General features: G+C 33.7%; 1 protein-coding gene across 1 annotated transcript; it reads right to left on the bottom strand.

Moving 5' to 3' along the window:
* Window positions 1–20,255: 20,255 nt before the first annotated feature.
* On the bottom strand, window positions 20,256–21,776 carry LOC130649882 (uncharacterized). Its single transcript, XM_057456020.1, has one exon. The coding sequence runs from the start codon at window positions 21,774–21,776 to the stop codon at window positions 20,256–20,258; it is 1,521 nt and encodes a 506-aa protein (XP_057312003.1).
* Window positions 21,777–22,038: the final 262 nt, after the last annotated feature.

Below are 22,038 nucleotides of genomic sequence, written 5' to 3'. Positions count from 1 at the left end.
TAACTTAAGTAAAATGTTAAAGTGGTCACAGTGTATATTAAGTAATCCTAAAAATACTTGCACAGCTTGTTCATTACACCACATGCAATGACAAATACATATCTTTAAGACGTCAATGTAAATGAACAAAGCAGTATTAGACTAAATAAATATTGTAAATCAATCTTGAAACACTAACAATTTACAAACAGTTAGGACTTAGTTGTATTGAAATGTCATAATTATCACACGAATAGAATATTGTATACCAATCTTAAAAAGACTACACAGTTTGTTCGTGTAAAACAGATTACAAGGAATTCAATTTTATTGAAATGCAATAACTATCACACGAAAAGAATATTCTAACCAAACGTGAAAATACATGCACAGTTTGGTCGCAACAATGTTTACTACAACAAAGTACGGACCTAAAAGACTTTAATTTAAGTGAAATTATTATTAGCTGAAAAGAATATTCTAACCAATATTGAAAACACTTACACTTAGTTTGTTAGTAACACTGCATAGCATACAAGTTACAAACTTTTAAGAACTTAATTGAGGTGAAACGAATAGTCGTCACACAAAACAAATATTCCGTAGAAACGTGATAAGACTTACACATTCGTCTATAATAAATAGAAATGTGTAACACCTCATTTCAAATTAAATGCAACAATGGTCCATACGAAATACTGCATGCTATTAACGAATACAAAATATTCAATACTTCAAACAATTACAAGCTGAAGTAATCACTGAATGTCATCAAACACTTACAAGCTGCTACGCGAAATACAAAGATTTAAGCAAACATTAAATGTCTTAGACTTGGTATTGTAGAAATTTTTTTTTAGCTAAATACAGTTAATATATGTTACTATACGACCCTATTCCTATAACATCTCTCTTGTCAGTTACTCTTTTCACGTATTATCGTTCGCACCATCCCTATTTCGTTTCGATACACATTTCTCTCGCTCTCTACCGTGGTTTACTAATACTTCCAACATACTTCATTCCGATTCATTATAACTTGCGTTTCGATTGTTGTTAATTCCTCAACGTACTTCTTTCCCTCATAATTATGGTACCATATCAATTTCAGTTTCTTCATTTGCTTAGCATTTATTTTCATTTCACTGGATATCACATTAGTCATTTTTTCTTGAATTTTATTTTTCAACTGTTTTTTCTTCATTTCCTTTACTTTCTATATTTTCATGTTGTTACCATAGTTTAACATAATACCTTTCATTATCCACGTTCCCTGTTCTTCATTTCCCAAATCCTCCTTGATTACTTCCTTTACCAATCTCTTTTTATCTGATGTTAATATTTGGTGCAACGGCATAAGTTTCCTTTCTCCAATCCTATGTTAAATTGTTCAGTAACCAGCATAGATTAGTATTCCAAAATTGGCGTACTTTTCTACATTCATAGTGCACGTTTTCAAATGTTGCATTCATATTTTCTTCTTGAAGTTGGTTCATTCTTCAGTACCATGCAATATTGCAGGAACAATTACTGCTTTAGTCAAGTTTAGTCGAAATCCTGTGACTTTCATGTCAAACCTGTCAACATTTTCGTTGTATAGCATTGTTTCTATCATAGCGCTAACTTTTTTCTATAGTTGTTTCGAATTTAAGTCACCCCTCTCATTGAAACACGCTCCTAAGTACTTATATTCTTCTCTTAAATTTTTCCATTTCTTTCTTCTTTTATAGTCTCATCTATTTATTGTCCTCGCCTCAGCTATCGTTTATTCAATCTTTCATTTTGTTTTCTTACATGCCCATCTTATATACCCATTACATCGTTTACAAATACGTGGTGACGTTTTCGCATATGAGGTGAATATAACATAGCATACTTTACTGCTATCCGGTTTGTGTCAGTCGATATATCACAAACTTTTGGCCCGCTATTCTTTCTCTGACAATGTTTTCCAGTATAATTTTATCAGTACGAATGTATTTACTATCACTTAACCCATCTGGTTCATTTGCAAAATGAGCATTCTATCTACTACATTTATCCAACCTTTTTCAGTTCTTTTATTCCATCTTGTCGCCACAAGTTAATGAAGCATTTTTCTGCATCACCAAACACAACGACGTTCTTCGTCTCTTTGTTCTTTTCTTCATAATTATTGCTTGCAATGTCGTTATGCGATCAATCGTTGATGGTCCCGCAATTCCACCACAATGAAATTTACTCAACATATTTTTAAACGCAACGTCATCAAAAATATTCCCTTCCTGCTTTTCATGCTTTCCCTGTCTTCTTTTATTCTGTAAATTACTTTGATTGTTATTAGTTGGCATTGTTCTATTAAAACATATTTTTAACACTTTTTACCATGATTTTACATCTTTTTTTCAATAGTTTTAATCAAGAATTCTCTTCCCCAACTTTTTGTTCGAAATATTGCAAAAACTTTATCTGCTTCGTTTTGTTTGATCTCCATTCCTTTCTTACTCTCTGCAACAAACCCAACCTTCCATATAACAAACCCAAGTCTCCGCAACAATGTCAACTCATCACAACAATCCTAATTCTCCATAACAACCCAACTCTCTGTGACAACCTCATCTCGCCCCAACAACCCCAACTCTCCCGAACAACCGCGCCTCTCCATAACAACCCCGACTTACCATAACAACTCCAACTCAACCGGACAACTCAACCAAAATAACTCCAACACTTAATAATCCCAACACTCCCTATCAGCTCTCCATAACAACCCAAACTGGTCATAACAACCCCCACACTCCTAATAACCATACACTTCATAACAACCCCCCCAAAAAAAACCGGACACTACAAAACAAATCAACACTCCATCACAGCCCCAAATCTCCATAACAACCCTAACTTTCCATAATAACCCAACACTCCATAAAAATCCCAACATTCCAAAACAATCCCGTAACTCCGTAACGCAAAGAGTTTACGGAGTTACGGGATGCAATCACTCTATTAACTCGATTAAAATGCAATCACTCTATTAAATTCGAAACACTATCAAGACCGTAACAACTCATCATTCTACTCTATTATTTTACTTCGTTCTCCATTATACTTCGTTCTCCATTATTTTCTTTGATCTCAATTATTTTAATTCGTTCTCCGTTATACTTCGATCTTCATTATTTTACTTCGATCTTCATCATTTTACTACCTTCTGCATTATTTTACTTCGTTCTCTATTATACTTCGTTCTCAATTATTTTCTTCGATCTCAATTATATTAATTCGTTCTCCGTTATACTTCGATCTTCATTATTTTACTTCGATCTTCATCATTTTACTTCTTTCTGCATTATTTTATTTCGTTCTCCATTATTATAATTCTTCCCCTATTATTTTAATTCGTTCTTCATTACTTTACATCGTTTTCCGTTATTTTACTTTGTTCTATATTATCTTACTTCTTTTCCGTTATTTTACTTCGTTCTCCATTATTTTAATTCGTTCTTCCTTATTTTAATTCGTTTTTCCTATTTTACTTCGTTCTTCCTTATTTTACTTCGTTCTTCCTCATTTTACTTCGTTCTCCCTCATTTTACTTCGTTCTCCGTTATTTTACTTCGTTCTCCGTTATTTTACTTTGATCTCCGTTATTTTACTTCGATCTCCGTTATTTTACTTCGATCTCCGTTATTTTACTTCGATCTCCGTTATTTACTTCGTTTTCCAATATTTTATTTCGTTCTTCCTTATTTTAATTCGTTCTTCCTTATTTTAATTCGTTCTCCCTAATTTTAATTCGTTCTCTCTGATTTTACTTCGTTCACCGTTACTTTACTTCGTTCACCGTTATTTTACTTCGTTTACCGTTATTTTACTTCGTTCACCGTTATTTTACTTCGTTCTCCGTTATTTTACTTCGTTCTCCGTTATTTTACTTCGATCTCCGTTATTTTACTTCGATCTCCGTTATTTTACTTCGATCTCCGTTATTTCAATTTGTTTTCCATTATTTTGATTCGATCTCTATTATTTTAATTCGATCTTTATTATTTTAATTCGATCTTTATTATTTTAATTCGATCTTTATTATTTTAATTCGATCTTCGTTATTTTACTTTGTTCTCCGTTATTTTACTGTGATCATTTTACTTCCTTCTTCATCATTTTACTTCATTCTCTATTATTTTAATTCGTTTTCTATTATTTTAATTCGTTTTCTATTATTTTATGTTTTTCTTTTTATTTATGTTGGTGTGTGGTATTACTGTTGTTCGTGTCGTTCGTTGGGAATATTGTCTGTCTTGTTTTATGTGAGGGTGGGTTCGAGCAACTGTCCGTAACGTGTTTGTTTGTGTCGTTTTTGTCGCAGGGTGACAAAAAAGAAATATATTTTATAATTTTAATAATGAACCGTACACTTTAAAATTCAGATTTTAAAAAGAAATTATTGTTTGTTGTTGTTGCTCGGGTGGCGAACTGCAAAATCCGATGACTGGCCTTCTCGTGGCGCAGTTTGTTAAGCAAAGTCAATTTCTATTTGTTATTATTCTTTGTTGTTTATTATAATTACGTTCAGATATTATTACTTTTTGTAATTGACTTTGTGAACCAACAGTCACGGTAATACGCTACTTAACCCTATTTATGTAGAGATGCGGAAACGTTTTAACCGTGTTGCCGGGATGAGGGCAGAAAAGAGATGCAGGATGAGATTTTCAAAAACTTTAGACCTGCACAATATGTAAGCAGTACCCACCTGAGATTTTGGATTGTTTTTTAGATGTTTTTACCCTCAAGGCTACCACAAGGTCCCGTGTATGGTAGCCTACGATGTACCGTTTATCCTTACCCCCGTTAGCAGGAATGGGTTATGATACCGTCAGGTAGTCTACATTCATATCGTCAATGTCTGGAAGGTAGCAGCAGATGAGTAGAATAGTTTTGGATTGACAAGCTCATTCTCAAATTGTAGCATTCTGTTTATTGTACATGAACGACTTCAGAGAATTGCATGTCATTGTACATACGCAACCACGTCCGCTACATGTGATATATTCGTGATAGCAGTACCAGCACAACACTTTACCATTTACCACAAACCTACGTCCGCAGGTACACTTGTCATATGCATCTAGTACCCTTTCACAGTCTAGGTCATCGACACGTTCCCTCAAAAGCTTCGAATGTAATATCCATTCATTCACCCTCTCCTCCGATTCTTGTAATGCGAGGGCCAGCGCTTTTAGCGGCAGGAAGATACCAATACCGGTCATAAAAGTCATGGCTACTGCACTTCCAAATATATCAAATTTTCTCTGGCAGCTGATGCACATTTATTATAGTATCTTACAACAATGTTGTAGGATGACTTAAGACTTTCACATGTTGTCGCGTCTTGAACCGGTCCCGGATAAACTAAAATATATTATGGTACTTCGGGAAAGCCTCGTTACACATATCTAAGGACCAAGGGATACTTTTCAACAGCTTTATTGCACATGTCCTGCGTTTTGAACCTATCCGGTTTCAACAGACCTGTTGCACATGTCTTGCGTCTTGAAACTCATATATATAGATTTCAACAAATTCAGAGGATTACACAGTTATTCCCCTTTTTATTGCGCATGCGTTGATATTAAAGGAATTCAACCTTTCTACTCATTTTTGTATGATAGGGACTTTACCTTGATATACATGACTAAACGCCGCTTATTAGGGATTTTTTATGCATATTAATAGATTTTTGTGCAATGAGGCGTGACGAAAAGTTGTGACGTTAGTAGGGTATGCCATGATATACTCAGTCGAAATACTTTTGTTGGCTTAACTCTGCCCTGTCCGCCTTCTTGATCAGGCACTTGATGCAAGTTGTGCTAAATCTGGTTTTTTTGTATATTATCCTATACTCAAAGTCAAATTTAAGTTCTTTACAACAGGGATACACTATACCATTACCATATTTTTTCCGACGTTTTGCTAAGGCATCAGCTTGTCTAGCATCAAGACACTCGATGCAACATTTTGTCAGCTGTCCGTCATTCTTGATCCTGAAATTGACCATAGTTAAAAATTGTCTACATTGTGGGCATTTTGAGCATTCCATTCTTCTTTTACACCTCTGGAGTAGAGACCCTCGAACAAACGGACAGGATGTTGGTCACGTGTTACTGCGTATGCGTCTATGATCAGCGTATTTTTGTGCAATGAGGCGTGACAAAAAGGTGTAACGTCACAAGTGAGAAAAGTCTGGGTATACACCATCTCTAAACTAGCTTATACAACCTCGTTCCCAGGACATTTTGCCTTGTTATTGAAGTTCACTCTGTAGTAACGGCTCAGGGGCCACAAGACCCTGGGAAGGATGTTGATGGAAACACGGATTAAATTCGATCTACACGCGACAACTTTTATAAAATGTTGCAACGATTTTTACGATGATTTTAAAAATGGAAAGGTAAGTATAGGACAGCGGGTAGCTTGAAGATTTCGTTCGTAGTTTAGTTTTGGCCGATAGAAAGAAGACGTCTAGTAAGGCTAATTAAAAGCTTCTCGATAAATCACAGATGCGCCGTGTTTTATATAAAAACTAGTTGATTTCCCTTAAGTAGTAGTAACAAAATTGGAACATTTTAATGATAAATAAGCCTGTAGTAAAGTTTTGGCGACCTGCCAGGATGGGCTTTAAGTGCAGTTAGCTCGTGTTAATTCAGGACTTTTAGTCGGTGTGCCACAAATCCAGTTAAATACAGGACACAGCCACTTCGGCGTTGAAAACACTATTATCAACGTGGCTTTGTGTTTCAAATGCATACATTAGGTATACACCGGCATTGCTTATGCCGGTGTATGTTTATGCTGATCAAGATGGCGGCAGGACGTGATCTTTCTGAAGGGAAGATAGAAAATCGCATTTTAGAATCTATAAATGCTATACGAACGGTAAAGAAGAAAAAAGTAACACTACATAATATACTTAATTTTATTAGTAAAGGTACGTGCTCTGTTTCTGAAAGTAGGATAAAGGATGCTTTGGAAAACCTAGAGAAGTGCAAAATGATTTATAAGAAGGGGCTTGACGAAGATGCTTCGTATTTTTATACTGATACTAGTACGTATATGGAATTATCTGTGACATCGCCAAACACTGGAAACGAAATTGTTACAGGTACGAAAGAACAAAATACTACTCTCGATGAGTTTGGTAAATTTGACATGATGTTGGATGAGACGCTCACAAAAATGAAAAATAAATCTGTAGTGGATACGTTTTTCCCATGTACACCATCTCCAGGACGTTTTAAATTTAGTAAGGGCATTGGCAAAAACGCACTTCTGCCAGAGGACTACCTACATGATGAGGTAATATTTTTACGCAAAGAGCTTGACAATAAACAAAAAGTTATTAACAGTTTGTTGTTACTTCTCGCGAAAAAGTCCACCATTTTGATTCAAGGCTATAATGCATACCGTTTCGACAGAAATGGCAATGGGGGAGGAATGATTCTCTATGTACAAAATGATATTCCCTCAAAACTTTAAAACCCAATTGTGAAAGTAGTGAGCTTGAAATTTTTTATATTGAACTAAATTTTAGAAGCAAAAAATGGTTAGTTGTGTGTTTATATAACCCAAAAACTAATCTTATTGCTCAAAACTTTAACCACATAAGTAAAAACATTGATTCGTTTTCCTGCAAATAAGAGAACTATGTAATACTGGGTGATTTTAACGCTGAAATTAGCAATCTACATGTAAATGAATTCTTAACAACATATAAACTTAACTCTTTAATAAAATACATGCTTCAAAAACATAGATAACCCTACAAACATTGATCTCATCTTGACAAACCACCCAAGATCTTTTTGTCACTCCAGGGCTATTGAAACAGGCTTGTCTGATTTTTATAAATTGACAATGACTGTTTTAAAGGCCAACTTTACAAAAATTATAAATTATAGAGCATATCGGAATTTCAATAATGTAAATTTTCGCCATGCTATAATCTCGATGATTTTAAAATTTTTGAAAATTTTAAAAACAATGTTTTAAGCATCTTAGATAATCATGCTCCTCTAAAGAAAAGGTATGTACGTCATAATCAGGCAGCTTTTATGAGTAAAGAAATAAACAAGGCAATTATGAAGAGATCAAAACTTTTAAATAAGCATAGGAAGGATAAAACTCCAGAGAGTAAATTAGCATACAATAAACAAAGGAATTTTTGTGTTTCACTAATAAGAAAAAGTAAATACAAATTCTTCAACAACCTTAATGTTAAAAATATAACTGACAATAGGTTATTCTGGAAAACAGTAAAACCATGTTTCTCTAACAAGACAGTTACAAGTGAAAATATTACCTTAGTTGAAAATGGGTCTACAATATCTCATGATAAAGATATTACTGAAATATTCAACAATTATTTTGGGAGTGTTGTTGAAAATTTAGGCATAAAGTCATCAAATATACAACCTTCAAGTAATGAAAACAGACCCAAAGATCAAATAAATTCGATAATATATAAATATAAATCTCATCCTAGTGTAGAAAAGATAAGAAAAAGCGCAAAAAGCAGCACAAAATTTTCTTTTAAACAAACTGCATTTGAAGATGTTGAAAAATACATTCGAAAACTTGATCCAAAAAAGGCGCAGCAGAAAGATGATATTCCTACTAACATCATCAAAGAAAACAGTGATATTTTTAGCCAATTCATTACTGAAAATTTTACTCAATCGTTAAAAAGTTCTGAATTTCCAACATCTTTGAAAAACGCAGATATTACTCCTACACACAAAAAAGGACTGCGCACTGAAACTATAAAACTATAGACCTGTAAGCGTCCTATCGAACATCTCAAAAATCTATGAAAGATGCATGTATGACCAAATATACACCTTCTTCGAGCCATTATTTTCGAAACTTCAATTTGGTTTTCGCAAGGGGCACAGTTCACAACAATGCCTCATAAGTATGATTGAAAAATGGAAAAACAGTCTTGACAAAGGTGGCACATTTGGAGTGCTTTTAACTGATTTGTCTAAGGCATTTGACTGCATACCACACGAGCTCTTACTAGCAAAACTTCATGCATATGGCTTTTTTTTATGCGACCTTTTCCTTTTTGTCCCATATATGGACATTGTCAACTATGTTGATGATACAACCCCATTTTCAATAGGAAAGAATATCAACGAAGTTATTGAAAAGATTGAATATGCAGCAATTATAATATTTACTTGGTTTGAAAATAACGGTATGAAAGCCAACCCAGAAAAATCACATTTTTTTACTAACAAAACTGATGTACGATTAAAGGTTTGTGATGAACTTCTACACAATTCTCAAACTGAGAAACTGCTTGGTATAACCATAGACCACAAACTTTCTTTCGAGGAACATGTTAATCAGCTCTGTAACAAGGCAGGCCAGAAAGTTAGTGCGCTTGCAAGGTTATCTTCCTTAATGACATTAGACCAGCGAAAGCTGATTATTAATGCTTTTGTCACTAGTCATTTTTCGTACTGTCCATTAGTATGGATGTTTCACAGTCGTAAATTAAACAATAGGATAAACCATATACATGAAAGAGCACTAAGAATTATCTATCAAGACTATCAATCCTCATTTGAAGAGCTTTTATCAAAAAATGGGAGCGTTACAATTCCCCAAACCAACTTACGCATCCTTGTTACTGAGCTGTATAAAGCTAAAACAAAAACAGGTCCAAAAATGTTGAATGAACTTTTTATTTTTCCTAAACCAGTGTATAATTTGAGGAAGGACAAACTCAAGAGTAATAAAATATTTTCAGTCAGATATGGGATCGAAACACTGTCTAATGTTGGGTTAAAGCTTTTGAACTCTTTGCCTAACGAGTATCGGAACGCTGGTACTTTAATTGAGTTTAGAAACAAAATAAGAAGCTGGATTCCAAACCATTGTCCTTGCAGAATATGCAAAACTTTTATACCTGAATTAGGTTTTCTTTAGTTTCCCCGTTGTCTTCCTTTGTCAGTTGTGGAGCGGGAACTCAGTTAAACATGTCTTGCGGTGCGACGGTTTAAGTGGGGTGGTATCATATGAGGATATTCTAGCCTTATTATCTTGTTGCATATTATTTTCTCTCGGCCCCCTGCCTGGGAAGTTTGACTGAGTTCCTGGAACCACCACTACATAGCCTTGACATATTATTTATATTATTTAAAATATTTTAAAAAAATGGTATACGGTATTCTTTATAGATTTTTTATATTTAGTTATTTATTGTTTTTAATGTTTTTAAAGTTGACTTTAATTAGCCTCAGAGCTACATTTTCTTGTAAATTTGTCAACTATAAATAAATTAATAATAATAATAATAATAATTGCAAACATAATGGCATCGTTTACCCGTAGTTGTGGTAAAGACACTTGCTAAACATGCCCACGCAGTGGATCTAACCACGAACTTTGTGATCAACAGCGAACTCCATAACCACAAGGCCAAGTGCCACTACACTACAGCGATAAAGCCTCTCCAACAATCAACATCAGGACAATTGCTCAAGTGCGGTTAAACTGCAATGCACGACCAGGTGGAGCGCTGTAGTATATAAATCCAGTGAAATGATATATTTTTCAAACTTTTACGCAACTTTAGCAAAAATTAGAACACAGGTTGCAACCTGTTGTTAGTCCGTCATAACTCCGTTAAAAACAATTGAACAGCATATATTTATTTTGCGGAATTTGTGAAAGTTGAAAGATTACCCGTTTCTGGTAAGTTGAGCACTTATTAGAAGTAAACTATGGCGCACATCTATATACACTGCTAACATTAGATCGCCACATTAGGCAAAATATCCCTTTCTTGCTATCGGTGTGAATAAGAACACAGGTTGTTACTACGTTAAAACAGTAACTAAGCCACTATATTTTGTGAAATAAGTTTTTGTGTAATTCTCAAAATTAATTGTCACTTTAGTCGTTACCCAAATGTTTTCTCACAGTAAGCTTTAAAATTTTTGTCAACGTTTATAATAAAGTAAAAGCTGTAGATACTTAGCTGCAACCTCGTTCCCGGGCCCATTTTTCTCTTTTGACAATCTCGAACGGCGGCGATATCAAAAAAGCGAAAAATTGCCCTGGGAACGAGGTTGACTTAACTGCATACAACATCAGGTTGGTGGAATAAAATGTCAAAAGGAGACTTACAAACCTTAACCACTTCCAAAACAAAATGGTCTTCGTGGCATGTTTCCGTTGCGTTTTCGGATTTTGCTGTGATTCTGAAATTGAGCTGCGTGTAACCAAAACAAAGTCCGTAAAAATTGGATTCTGTGGAGATTTTTCAAAATAGAGTTGCGGCGCAAACTTTTTAAGCAATTACGGCTACTATTCTCGTCCTTTATTTTTTGCATTTCGTGTGTCCATGGCATAATTTTTCCTGGCGTACAGAGAGACCAAATACGTGCATAAAATTTTATTGGTCTTTATATAATATAGAGACCAATAAAAAGCAGAATAGTTTCATGGGGGCAGTTATATTTGTCCACGTGGCCACTATGATTTGCTCAGAGGAGCAAAAAATTTGACTCATTATATTTTGCAATTTGTGTATTATAAAATTTCATTGTTGATTGTGGAAATTATGAAAAAGGTATTACATTCCGGCAGTAAAAAAGTATTTTAAAAACTAGTCATAGTCTATAAAAAAATCCTTGATATTTTTTTGTCTGTTCCACGTTTTTATCACATTGTTTTTTGGTGCAATCTTCTTCGCCTGTAACCATGAATTGGTACAATTACTGTGCCACGGTATGACAAAATTAAACGACGGACAGAAATAATGGTATTATGGTAGGGAGATATATTGACCAAAACCTTGATCATTACATTGAAGGAAGGCTTAACGCGTTACAAAGGAGTGTGGTGAAATAAATTCTCAAGAATTGTATAGAATGTTTCCAATGACTTGATTCTTAAAAAACAATATGTGAAGATATATGACGTCAAGTACAGCCCAAAAAACCTGGGAGTACACTTTCGCCCTCGCTTTAATCAACCTGAACAGAGTTAACTGAAATGATTAAAGGACAATATAATTAGTTCAAAAAGTGACCACTATGGTGGAGAGCTTACATTGAAAAATATTGAGAAAATTAAGAAAGTAAGTTGATAGATTTGCAGGGATTTTAATGTTAAGAATTTGAGATCCTTTCTGCAAATCAAATAAAAATCAATAAAAATTTGCAAAAAAGTCGAACAGTCACAACACTTTTTTAACAACATGGCCAACAAAATTTTATTTAGAGAAAGTTTTTTCAACCAAAATGTGTTAAGAAAGTTTGTGAAATATTATAGCTGGATTTTGCAAAACAGAGTGGAAAAGATATTTAAAAAAAATGAAAAAATAAAATGATCAAAAACGTTTGGATCCAGCCATAAAGAGTTTAAAAGAAATCTTAAAATCTATAAGTTAAATTTGCTCAAAAGGCAATAATATCCCGTGAAATGTTTTTTGTTTTTTGAGCTACTTTTTGTTAAAATTTAAACAGCGGCCTGACTCTATAGGTTTTCACAGAACCTACTTTAAAGATAACAAACATCCGGGATTGCTGTTTATTGACGTAGCTTCCCGCAAATTCGAAATAAACTGACTTTTATTTAAAGATGATACTACAAGTGCTAAATTTTAAACTTTGGAATCAACGGTAGCCATTTATATTATCTTGGAATTTAGAACTTTATCAGATTTTTTATCAGCACTTGTTTCACTGAGCTGGATACCCCATTCACACCTAACAAAACTGATTTAGATTAGACTGGTTTTACTTAACTGATTTTTATTAAGGCCTCTTTGAAAAGAGTAAGGAATATTCTTTGGTCAAAACCATGAAAAAGTTTATGAAGAATCTATCTGATAGCTACACCATAGTAATGTTTCTTGAAAATTTATTTAACTGAAAGTTTGCAGATCACAACAAAAATCGTCTATTCGCTTTTAAAACTTCGCCTTCAGCTTTATAACAAAGTTTCTTCAGACATACATACAGCCTCATGTTTACTTTCTATATTTCGTTTAAGCAATCCTTTTCAACTTGAATGTGTAGCTAGCTACTGCTCCTAATTTGCATAACCACTATTAATAATTCGACTACATTTAATTCTTTATATTTAGCGCATTGTGCCTGCAAGTTTTGATTCAGAGTTTTACAGTCTTCTAGTTCAAAAATAATAATGTTAAGACAGAAATGTCTTTGAGTTACTCAGTTCAATTTTTTTCTGTTGAATCAAAGCTACACGGCACCCGTAGAACAGAAATAAAAAAAAATATCATATTCTTGTTAAAAGAAAATTCTTAAAAATTAACTGCGAAATTTGCAACAAAGAAATTTTCTTATGATTGGCGGAAACCTACTCAAAAACAATAAGACACGAAAATCTACCATGAAAAATCTACCAGGGTACCAGTGAAACACTACGGAGGATTCTTTCCAAACATAACATTCGTTGCACATTCTACACAAAAAAAAATCTTCGCAACACACTCAGTCATCCAAAAGATCCGGTCGATAAATCTATACAAAACAACATCGCATACAAAATTCCATGTTTTGATTGCAATGCTGTCTACATTGGAGAGAGCAAACAGATTCAAACAAAGGAGTAGTGAACATGAAAGAGCTATCAGAAATGGTGATACAGAGACGAATGAGATTGTTGATCACAGTTGGAGAAACGACCATCGATTCAACTTCGACAACAAAAAGATAATCGATCGAGAATCCAACTGGACTCAAAGAAAAATCAAAGAGTCGATTCATTCAATCAGTGATCCCAATCATATAAACAGCATTCAATAGCGATTACCTAACATTTGGATTCCAGCACTACAAAAATAGAATCATCTTCAGTCTACAACAACAAATGGAATTTTCCCGCCGATTTCTAAAAAATGTTATTGAAGGGATTACTAACGCATGTTAATAAACGAAGGTACAAAAATATGTAACATCTCCCGCCAGGATTTGAACCTGGATTCCTTATAGCATTATGTCATAAGAAACATACGTTAAAACACAGGAGTTTCGACTACTGCTATTTATGCTAAGCAGTCTAGCAATACTAACTATAGGTGATGACAAAAAGGCAAGTATATCAACATAAATTTACTTAATAAATTACCAACATTATATTGATTGACAAACACCTAATACTGTTAAGTTCTTGTACAACTTTGTTGCAAAACATTTTTGTCATTTGCTAATTTAAAAAAAATATTTGTTGAACACTCGTTCATGTTTTTAGTAGTTTATAATATGGAAATATACACACTGCATGATATTGCATTACTAATTTCTTGTCAGGTATTTTAGCGTGAAGAAAATTTGCGATTTGAAGAAACCGCGAAAATTTTACATATCTTTAAGGCGGGAATACACGATGAAATATTTCCTTAGAAACGTTCGAAATTTTTCTTTCTAAACTTTTCTGTCTTAATGTATCCCATATTTAGAAAGTATTCAAACGCAATAAAAGTTGATTTCACGTGTTGCAAAAAGTTTACATTTTCACTAACTAAAAGTTAAATTTGTCTTGAAAGGAATATCAAAGGACCAGCGGCTGATAAAAATTTAAGGTCACACCATTTGATTGTATACAAAGATTTTTGTGCATTTCTAGTTTTGCAAGAAGGAAGATGTACGAAAATGAAACGTTAAAAAAATAAATTTATTTTCGATAACTTTTTAACTTTTTGATATTTTCTTAGTGAATGATTTTACCTAGCAGATTCGTATTTTCCTTTTTTACGTTTTTCTGCTTGTTTAAAATTTCAGCAAGAAAGCTTAGTAGCTTTAACAGTCATACAGGGTGACCACTAATAAAATGACACAAAATTATGCCCTGAAAGATAGAAAATAGAGGATTTTAGGTAACAGAGAAATATGTCTTACTTGATTGGTGATGAAAAATCCATGAACATATTTCCAAAAAGCTTACGATCAGAAAAAATAAGAAATAAAAAGAAATTAAGAAGAATAGCTAAAATTTCAACTTTTTTAAGTATATTTAAGTACTTTTAAGGAGATTTTCTTTTTTCTAAGGTTATTTAAGGAATTTAAGGAGGAGTGGTCACCCTTTCATACTGGGTTCTAAAATTGTTTAATAGAATTTTTGGTCATTTACTGAATACTATCGCGACTTTTCAGGGTGTTTGTTTGGCTTTTGATTAATTTTTGACTGCCTGTCGATCACCCTGGTAACTCGCTTTAACTTATAGCACGCATGAGATAATATCGGTACTTCCGATGTTAATTCCGATGTAAGACCGATTTGTATGTTGTGATTTTTTACCCGGGTAATCCCTCCAGAACTCTGGTAGAGTAGCCGAGATACTGCTTCTCAAGATGTTGTACAGTCCTTTTGTTCTATGTTCCTGAAAAAAGCTGTCTAAAATACATTCAATTTTTGTTCGTGATATTCTTTTGGCGTCGTTCTTTAATCGCCAATGTGAAATAACAAGAGCTAACCATCTCATATTTCGAACCAAGTGTAATTTAAATGTCACAATTAATGCATGATATTGTCGAGTTTAAACTGGAATCGACAATTGCAACTATTTCCATTATCACAGTGACTTCTGTAGGACTGTCTTGTTTTACTCTGCACAGCTTCTGAGTCACAGCTATCATCATCTATGTTGGGAAGTTCGAAATTAGTCGACTCCACTGTTGTTTTTACATGCCGATACTTGGGTATTGGTATAACATTGATTGCTATAACACTTCCTTTCTGCAAGGTGATATGGTTACCGAACACAGTTAAAATTATTTTAGCTGTGCCATCAAAGACAAAATGTTCTTGCAGCGACACACTGCTCACCTGTTTTTGCTGTGACGAAGAAAGAACCATAACAATAGAATCCACCAGCTGACATTCGTTGATTACTGTGTCTATCGTAATGTGCGTTATGTTGTTATCTTTAGTGAAGGAAACTGTTTTTTCCCTTTGTTGTCGAGTTTGTTGTCAATATAAATTCTGAAGATGTTTTACCCTCCAGCACATATGATATAACACATCTAGTCGAATTTTCCCCGCACGTTTTTAGTATCGGTCTGAAATGACATGTCAACGTATAGTGTGGATGACATTTTTGCGTTTTTAATGGGGGATAATTGTAGCTAGCACATACCCTTCAAATTATTTCTTGCCTATAAATAATAAAACAAGTAGCTAACTACTTGAATGTTCCACACACAGAAATATCAAAACAAATTCCAGCTAGCAAGACAAGTTTGAGGTCATTCATTTTGAAGTATTTTTATAATGTTAACTGATATTTACACAACCAGTTAGCTATAGCTACCTTTATTTTTGAAGACATATTGGAAAAGTGAAAAATATTAGCTAGCTTAACCTACAACCATTCTGTTCTATAACTTCGCCTTAGCCAGCTAGCTAAATTTTCCGAAAATTTTTTTTTACCACCTCACCCGCTTGCGATGAAAACTGCCTTGATTATTTGCCTCTTCGTGGCCTCACAACAATGCAATAAACGGAAAAATATTTGGTATTAAATCTACACGCGGTGCGTGCGGCCATTCATCACGAATAAGAAATAGTAAGCATCGAAAGGGGCTTCTGCCTTTTTGACATCGAGACCAGCGGCGAAAAAACCCCTTGAACAGGCTTGTTACGACTAACATAGATAATTCATTCACGTGTCATAATATATGCAACGATTTACTATAAAGATAGCGGATTTTGCTACAAAAACAATAAAACATAAAAGGATTCCTGACTATGAAAAAATGTTCATAAATATTGACCAAAAAACAATGAGGCAAGTAAATATTTTATGAAAGATGTTATTTGGGCTTTCATTTTCCATTGTTGACATTTTAAATGAAAAGAAAGGTTCTTTTTATAGTTTTGTAAAACACGAGAAAAGACTAGTTGGCAAGCTATCCTGCTAACATGCATATACATTGGCAGGCGTAATGAGCCGTTACTGAATAAAAATAAATCTTATTTTTCATTCATTTTTCTACTTAATATGCTAAGTGCTCATTCCAAAGTGCAATTTTAGTCAGACAAGGTAAATGCATGTTCCAATTTTAACCAACTGATCTGACTACTTAACAAGCGTAAAAATTTTTGTTGGTATGTTATGTATAGCTAGCTAGCAGACAAAAAGAAAATTTAGCTCTAAAAACACCTCAAAAAGGATTTACAGTTAAAATGATATTATCCACAAGACATATTTTGTTAAAGATCCTAAAAACATACTAACCAAAGATAAAGTTTAAGTGACTAGCTATATAACCTTTAAGTAATAAACAATTAGGTTAATCTCTAACCACTCGGGTCAGACATTAGATTTCTAAGGCCTTTCTTGATCACAAGTTTCTCAAGTGGTTGTTTTCAGCACCTATAATTATTCTACCAACACAGTTCGGGAAATGTGAACCAGACAATCAGCTTTCGCATGTTCACTAGTAGTGAATTTATCATGCTGAAGCACATTATGTTTCTGTTTAAACGCAGTGTGTGTTGCTTCTGAAAAATATTCGCCATAGATCAACTGGGAAATTTGCTAGCTCGGGAAGGGAAGGGATCGTAGCGTAGATATAAGGACGGGAGCTTTCTGACCAAGATGCTTAATTATTCAGCCAACATTTATAAGACGTTGAAAGCATATTTTATGCATAGTTATCTACATAGCTTTGGTTTGATTTCTTTATTTCATATATAAATTTTGTTGATAAAGAAGCTGACGCATTTTGTAATAGAAGCGAGCCACGTTGTAATAAAAATAATTTTTGGCAAAAAGGGTTAGTTTTTTTCTTCCTCACTCTTGTAACATTTTAATCTATATTAACGTTTAAACAAAGATAAATATTATGCCTTAGTTCTTGCGAAAGTTAAATCCTCAAAACGCCAAATTTTCCTTTTAAAAAGAAATTCTGATTTCCTTAATCACTTAAGACATTGCCTCTTCCATCAGCCCGCTTTAAGGCGTATTATCATAAAATAAAATAAAAAGTTATTTTCCATCGTTTTAACATACTTCAAATTTTAAAATACAATGAAACCTCCTTTAAGCGGACACTTGAAGAACAAGAGATTTTGTCCGCTTTAGAGAAAAGCTTTCTTTATAGAAAAACGCTGACAAAATTCTACTTCAAAGTCGGAAATCCATTAGGCACGCCCACATTACCCTTTTCCCCTCGCTAGTTAGGCAAAGAAACACTTTTAAAGGACAAATTCACCGTTCCCATAAATAGTGAGTTGCGCAATGCATTGTGGTACTTGAAGTCAAGAAAAAAAGCCGAAATTAAAAAAAATTGCTTGCGTATAACAATTAAATAACCGTAGCAATATATTGTGGAGAATAATCATGTTTTGTTACAAAATAATTATCTCCATGATCATAGCTCTTTGTAAAAACTTTATCTCTGTAATAGATTAATCAAGTGTTTAACAAAACAAAGAAGAAAAAGGCTTATTTGAGGGAAGGATAGTGAAACGACAACTTATAATGGATATTAATGAAGATTTAAGTATATTTTTTACGGATAATGATACTGCCCTTGAGCCTAGCTTTTCTCAAAGCTCTAGCACGGTATCAAGACCAGTTTTCAGAGAAATTTCAAATCAGGAAATTGAAAGAGACGAAGAAGAGGAACTGACCTGTAGTATAAAAGAATGGTCCAAAGACTTATCTCTTTTGCCTGGCATTTCTCATAAAAAACTACAAAAGTATATGGTAGAAGATACTTTAGAAGTGGATAATAAATCAAGAGGTGCAATTAAGCACAAAATTCTGGGATACAGGTTATTTAAAGAGCATTTCGTGAAGAAGGTCAGAGTAAAACCAAATATTGTTGCAAATACAAGTTTGTTTATTGTTAAATGCCTGGTAACAGCCTCCATGAAGAAAATTTAATACAGCGTGTACATTCACCTTTGTCAAAAACTGGAGATGTTTTATATGCTAAATGCAACTGCAAAGCTGGAGCAGGGGGTTGTTGTAAGCATGTCGCTGCAGTCCTTTACCAGCTTGTAGATTACAGGGAACTAGAACTGAAAAGTGTTCCTGAGGATAAAGTATGTACAGATGTTTTGCAACAGTGGCATGTACCTGGTGAAGCTGCGAACTCTGAGGCTATTTTATTTTCAAACTTGCAGTTTGAAAATGCTGATTTTGAAAAGGACAAAAATAAAAGTCGCAAAAGACCAATAGTTACTGGTGACCGAAAGCACTGTTCGACACCGTTATTTGCAAGAGAACCGTCAAGTGAAAAAATGAAGCAGCTTAGTGGGAACTTATTAAAACTTAAACAAGGAGTAACAATGGCTACTTTGCTACAAGGAAATGACTATGAGCCTTGCTCTTTTTTCACAACATCTGTGACAAACTGTGAGATGGAAGCAGAGGAAAATGCACCAGTTAGAAAACATATTAATTAACTCATTGAAAACTTTAATTTTGATATTGAAAGTACCCTGCTGACAGAGCTTAATCTTAATTTCGTGAAAAATCATTTGAGTGTAACATGCAAAGAAATTAAGACTATTGAAGAGAAAACGATAAAGCAATCTAATAGCAAAGCGTGGTTTGCAGAGCAGAAAAAAAAGGTTAACTGCATCTAATTTTGGAAGTGTAATAAACAGGCGTAAAGGGGTCTTTCCAACTTCATTGTTGAAAAAGATTTTGTGTCAAAATAAGTCTATTTTTTCAGAAGCCTGTAATTATGAAATTTCTACGGAAAGTATTGCAGTAAAAAAATATGAATTAGCAAAAGAAGTTACTGTGGAAAAATGTGGTTTTTTTATAAATCCTAAATGGCCTTGGTTGGGTTGCAGTCCAGATGGAATTGTTAGCGAAACAAAAGCAATTGAAGTTAAATGCCCTTTTTCAAAAAAAGATTTGACGATCGAAGAAGCATGTGGCGACAAATGTGTGATGAAGAACCCAAACTTAAACGGAGTCACATATATTATTTTCAGTGCCAAGGTGTCATGGCAGTAACTGGAATTAGTGAATTGGATTTTATAGTTTATACTGAAAAATTTATGCACATTAAAACTTTAAAGTTTGAGAGTGAAAAATGGAACACGAATTGGTTACCATGTCTGACAAAATTTTATTTTGACTTTATGTCCAACGAAATATTTAAAGATACATAGCATATATATTTTTATATACATTTTATATTCGTATATATATATTGTTTATTCCTCATTCTGTGCTATAAGTGGTGGAAGAAAATTGACTAAATAATAGCAAATTACCCAGACTTTATTTAAATCAGGTGCCATTGAAATATTGACTGTAAAATTTTAAAGTTTTTAACTCGATTAATTGCTCTCTCCACATGAACTCTTACAGAAGCAATTCTTCTAGTTTCAAGTTCTTCTCCCAAATCTAGTTGTGTTTTACCTTTTAGAAACGCAGGTATATTAAGAGTTACTCCATCAGGTAAATCCTCTTCAATATCGAATCCTCGATCAGCCATTAACGAGTCACCATGTTCTAATAAATTTAAAATTCCACTGTGTCGAGTAATTTTTTGGTCACTACTTCTTCCAGCATATAAATCAGATACGAATGTAACTGCTCCACTTGGTGCAATCCCTACCAATCCTTTAGCAGTGTTGTGATGTTTATAGCTGGAAAAAGTAGCTGATTGGCTGCGGTATGAAGAAGGCATCTCTGTAAATATTTCTGTACAGTCTATTATAACACGTGTTGTGGGATATAAATCATTAAAACATTTTGGCATTGTCTCTGCTACTGTTTTTTTTGAAGCCCATATAGGAAGTACTCTCAGTTGAGTGTGCAAAAAGTCTATCCAAGTAATGAATATTCGACTTACATTACTAGTCGACATGGTAAATCGTATTGCCATATCTTCAATAGGAAATCCACAGCGAAGTCTAATAAGAATCATAAAAAATTCTGTTTCAGCTGTTGTAGCTCTGGATCGCCCACGTTTACCATTATAGGTTTTTGTGTTTTCAATGTTAGTATTTGATCCCCAGTATATTAGAGAGTCAGCAGCTGGTTGTAAATATTCAAGTACAAGTTTAAACATTTCGTAGCTTTCAAAACCAGTGTAAAATTTAAAATGTGCAGTGTTGTGTTTAAATCTGTCCACTGTAAATTTATTTTCATCAACTTCTGTTTGTAAAGAATTTATCTCTGCTAATAATGAGTTTTCTTTTTTTGTTATTTCAACTTTCATATTAGCTATGGTGGCTTCCAATTTTTGAATCTCTTGCTGTAATGCCTCTTCTACAGTCAGCTCAGGATCTTTAGGTTTTTCAGGGGAAGGTAGCTTTCTTTTTAAACCAAGACTAGTCATGGTGTTTCTTTTTTTAACCGGTGTAGGTGCTATAGTTTTTGGTACAATCGTTGGAATATTGTTCATGTACGTTTTTTTACCACCTTTAAAATGAGCAGAGCATACTCTATGGCCTGATGTTAGTTTAAAGTTTTTTATACTTATTTTTGAAAGCCAAGTCTTTCTTAAACCTTCATCTTTTGGAATGACGTAAAACGACAATTCTCTGTTTCTTTTTGAGTTGTTGTAACATAAAGGTACACAACATGTAAATCCTCCCCCAGCTGCAGCGTTTGTTGTTGAAGTTCCTGGCAAATTCTCAATGTTTGTAGCATTCTCTACGGTGAAATCTGTAGATAAATTGTTTAAGGAAACTTCGATTTTGTTTGGTGAAGTAAAGCTTTGAAAAAAGCTGTTTTTAGGTGTTGAACAAGCTGATAAAATATCTGTATTAAGTGTTTTTTCTCCTGACGCCTCCATGATTGTTTATGTTTTTGACTACATTTACCACAATGCATTGCGAAAACTCTCTTTTACGGGAACGGCGAATTGGCCTAAAGAAATAAAATTTTGCTAAACAGAGACGTTTTTGAACATTTTAGGTAGCAGGATAGAAGGAATATAAAAACCTGTTAAGGTTAAAAATGATTGCAAATTATACATAGTTGGTCAGTTCGATCCATAGAGGTAAATTCGTACAGGACCTGAAAAAATGTCTGCTTTAAGACATCCCTCCAAAGCT

This window comes from Hydractinia symbiolongicarpus, chromosome 1, assembly GCF_029227915.1.
Source record: "Hydractinia symbiolongicarpus strain clone_291-10 chromosome 1, HSymV2.1, whole genome shotgun sequence".
In the NCBI taxonomy this organism is placed as follows: domain Eukaryota; kingdom Metazoa; phylum Cnidaria; class Hydrozoa; order Anthoathecata; family Hydractiniidae; genus Hydractinia; species Hydractinia symbiolongicarpus.
This window is presented reverse-complemented; position numbering and strand designations above follow the sequence as displayed.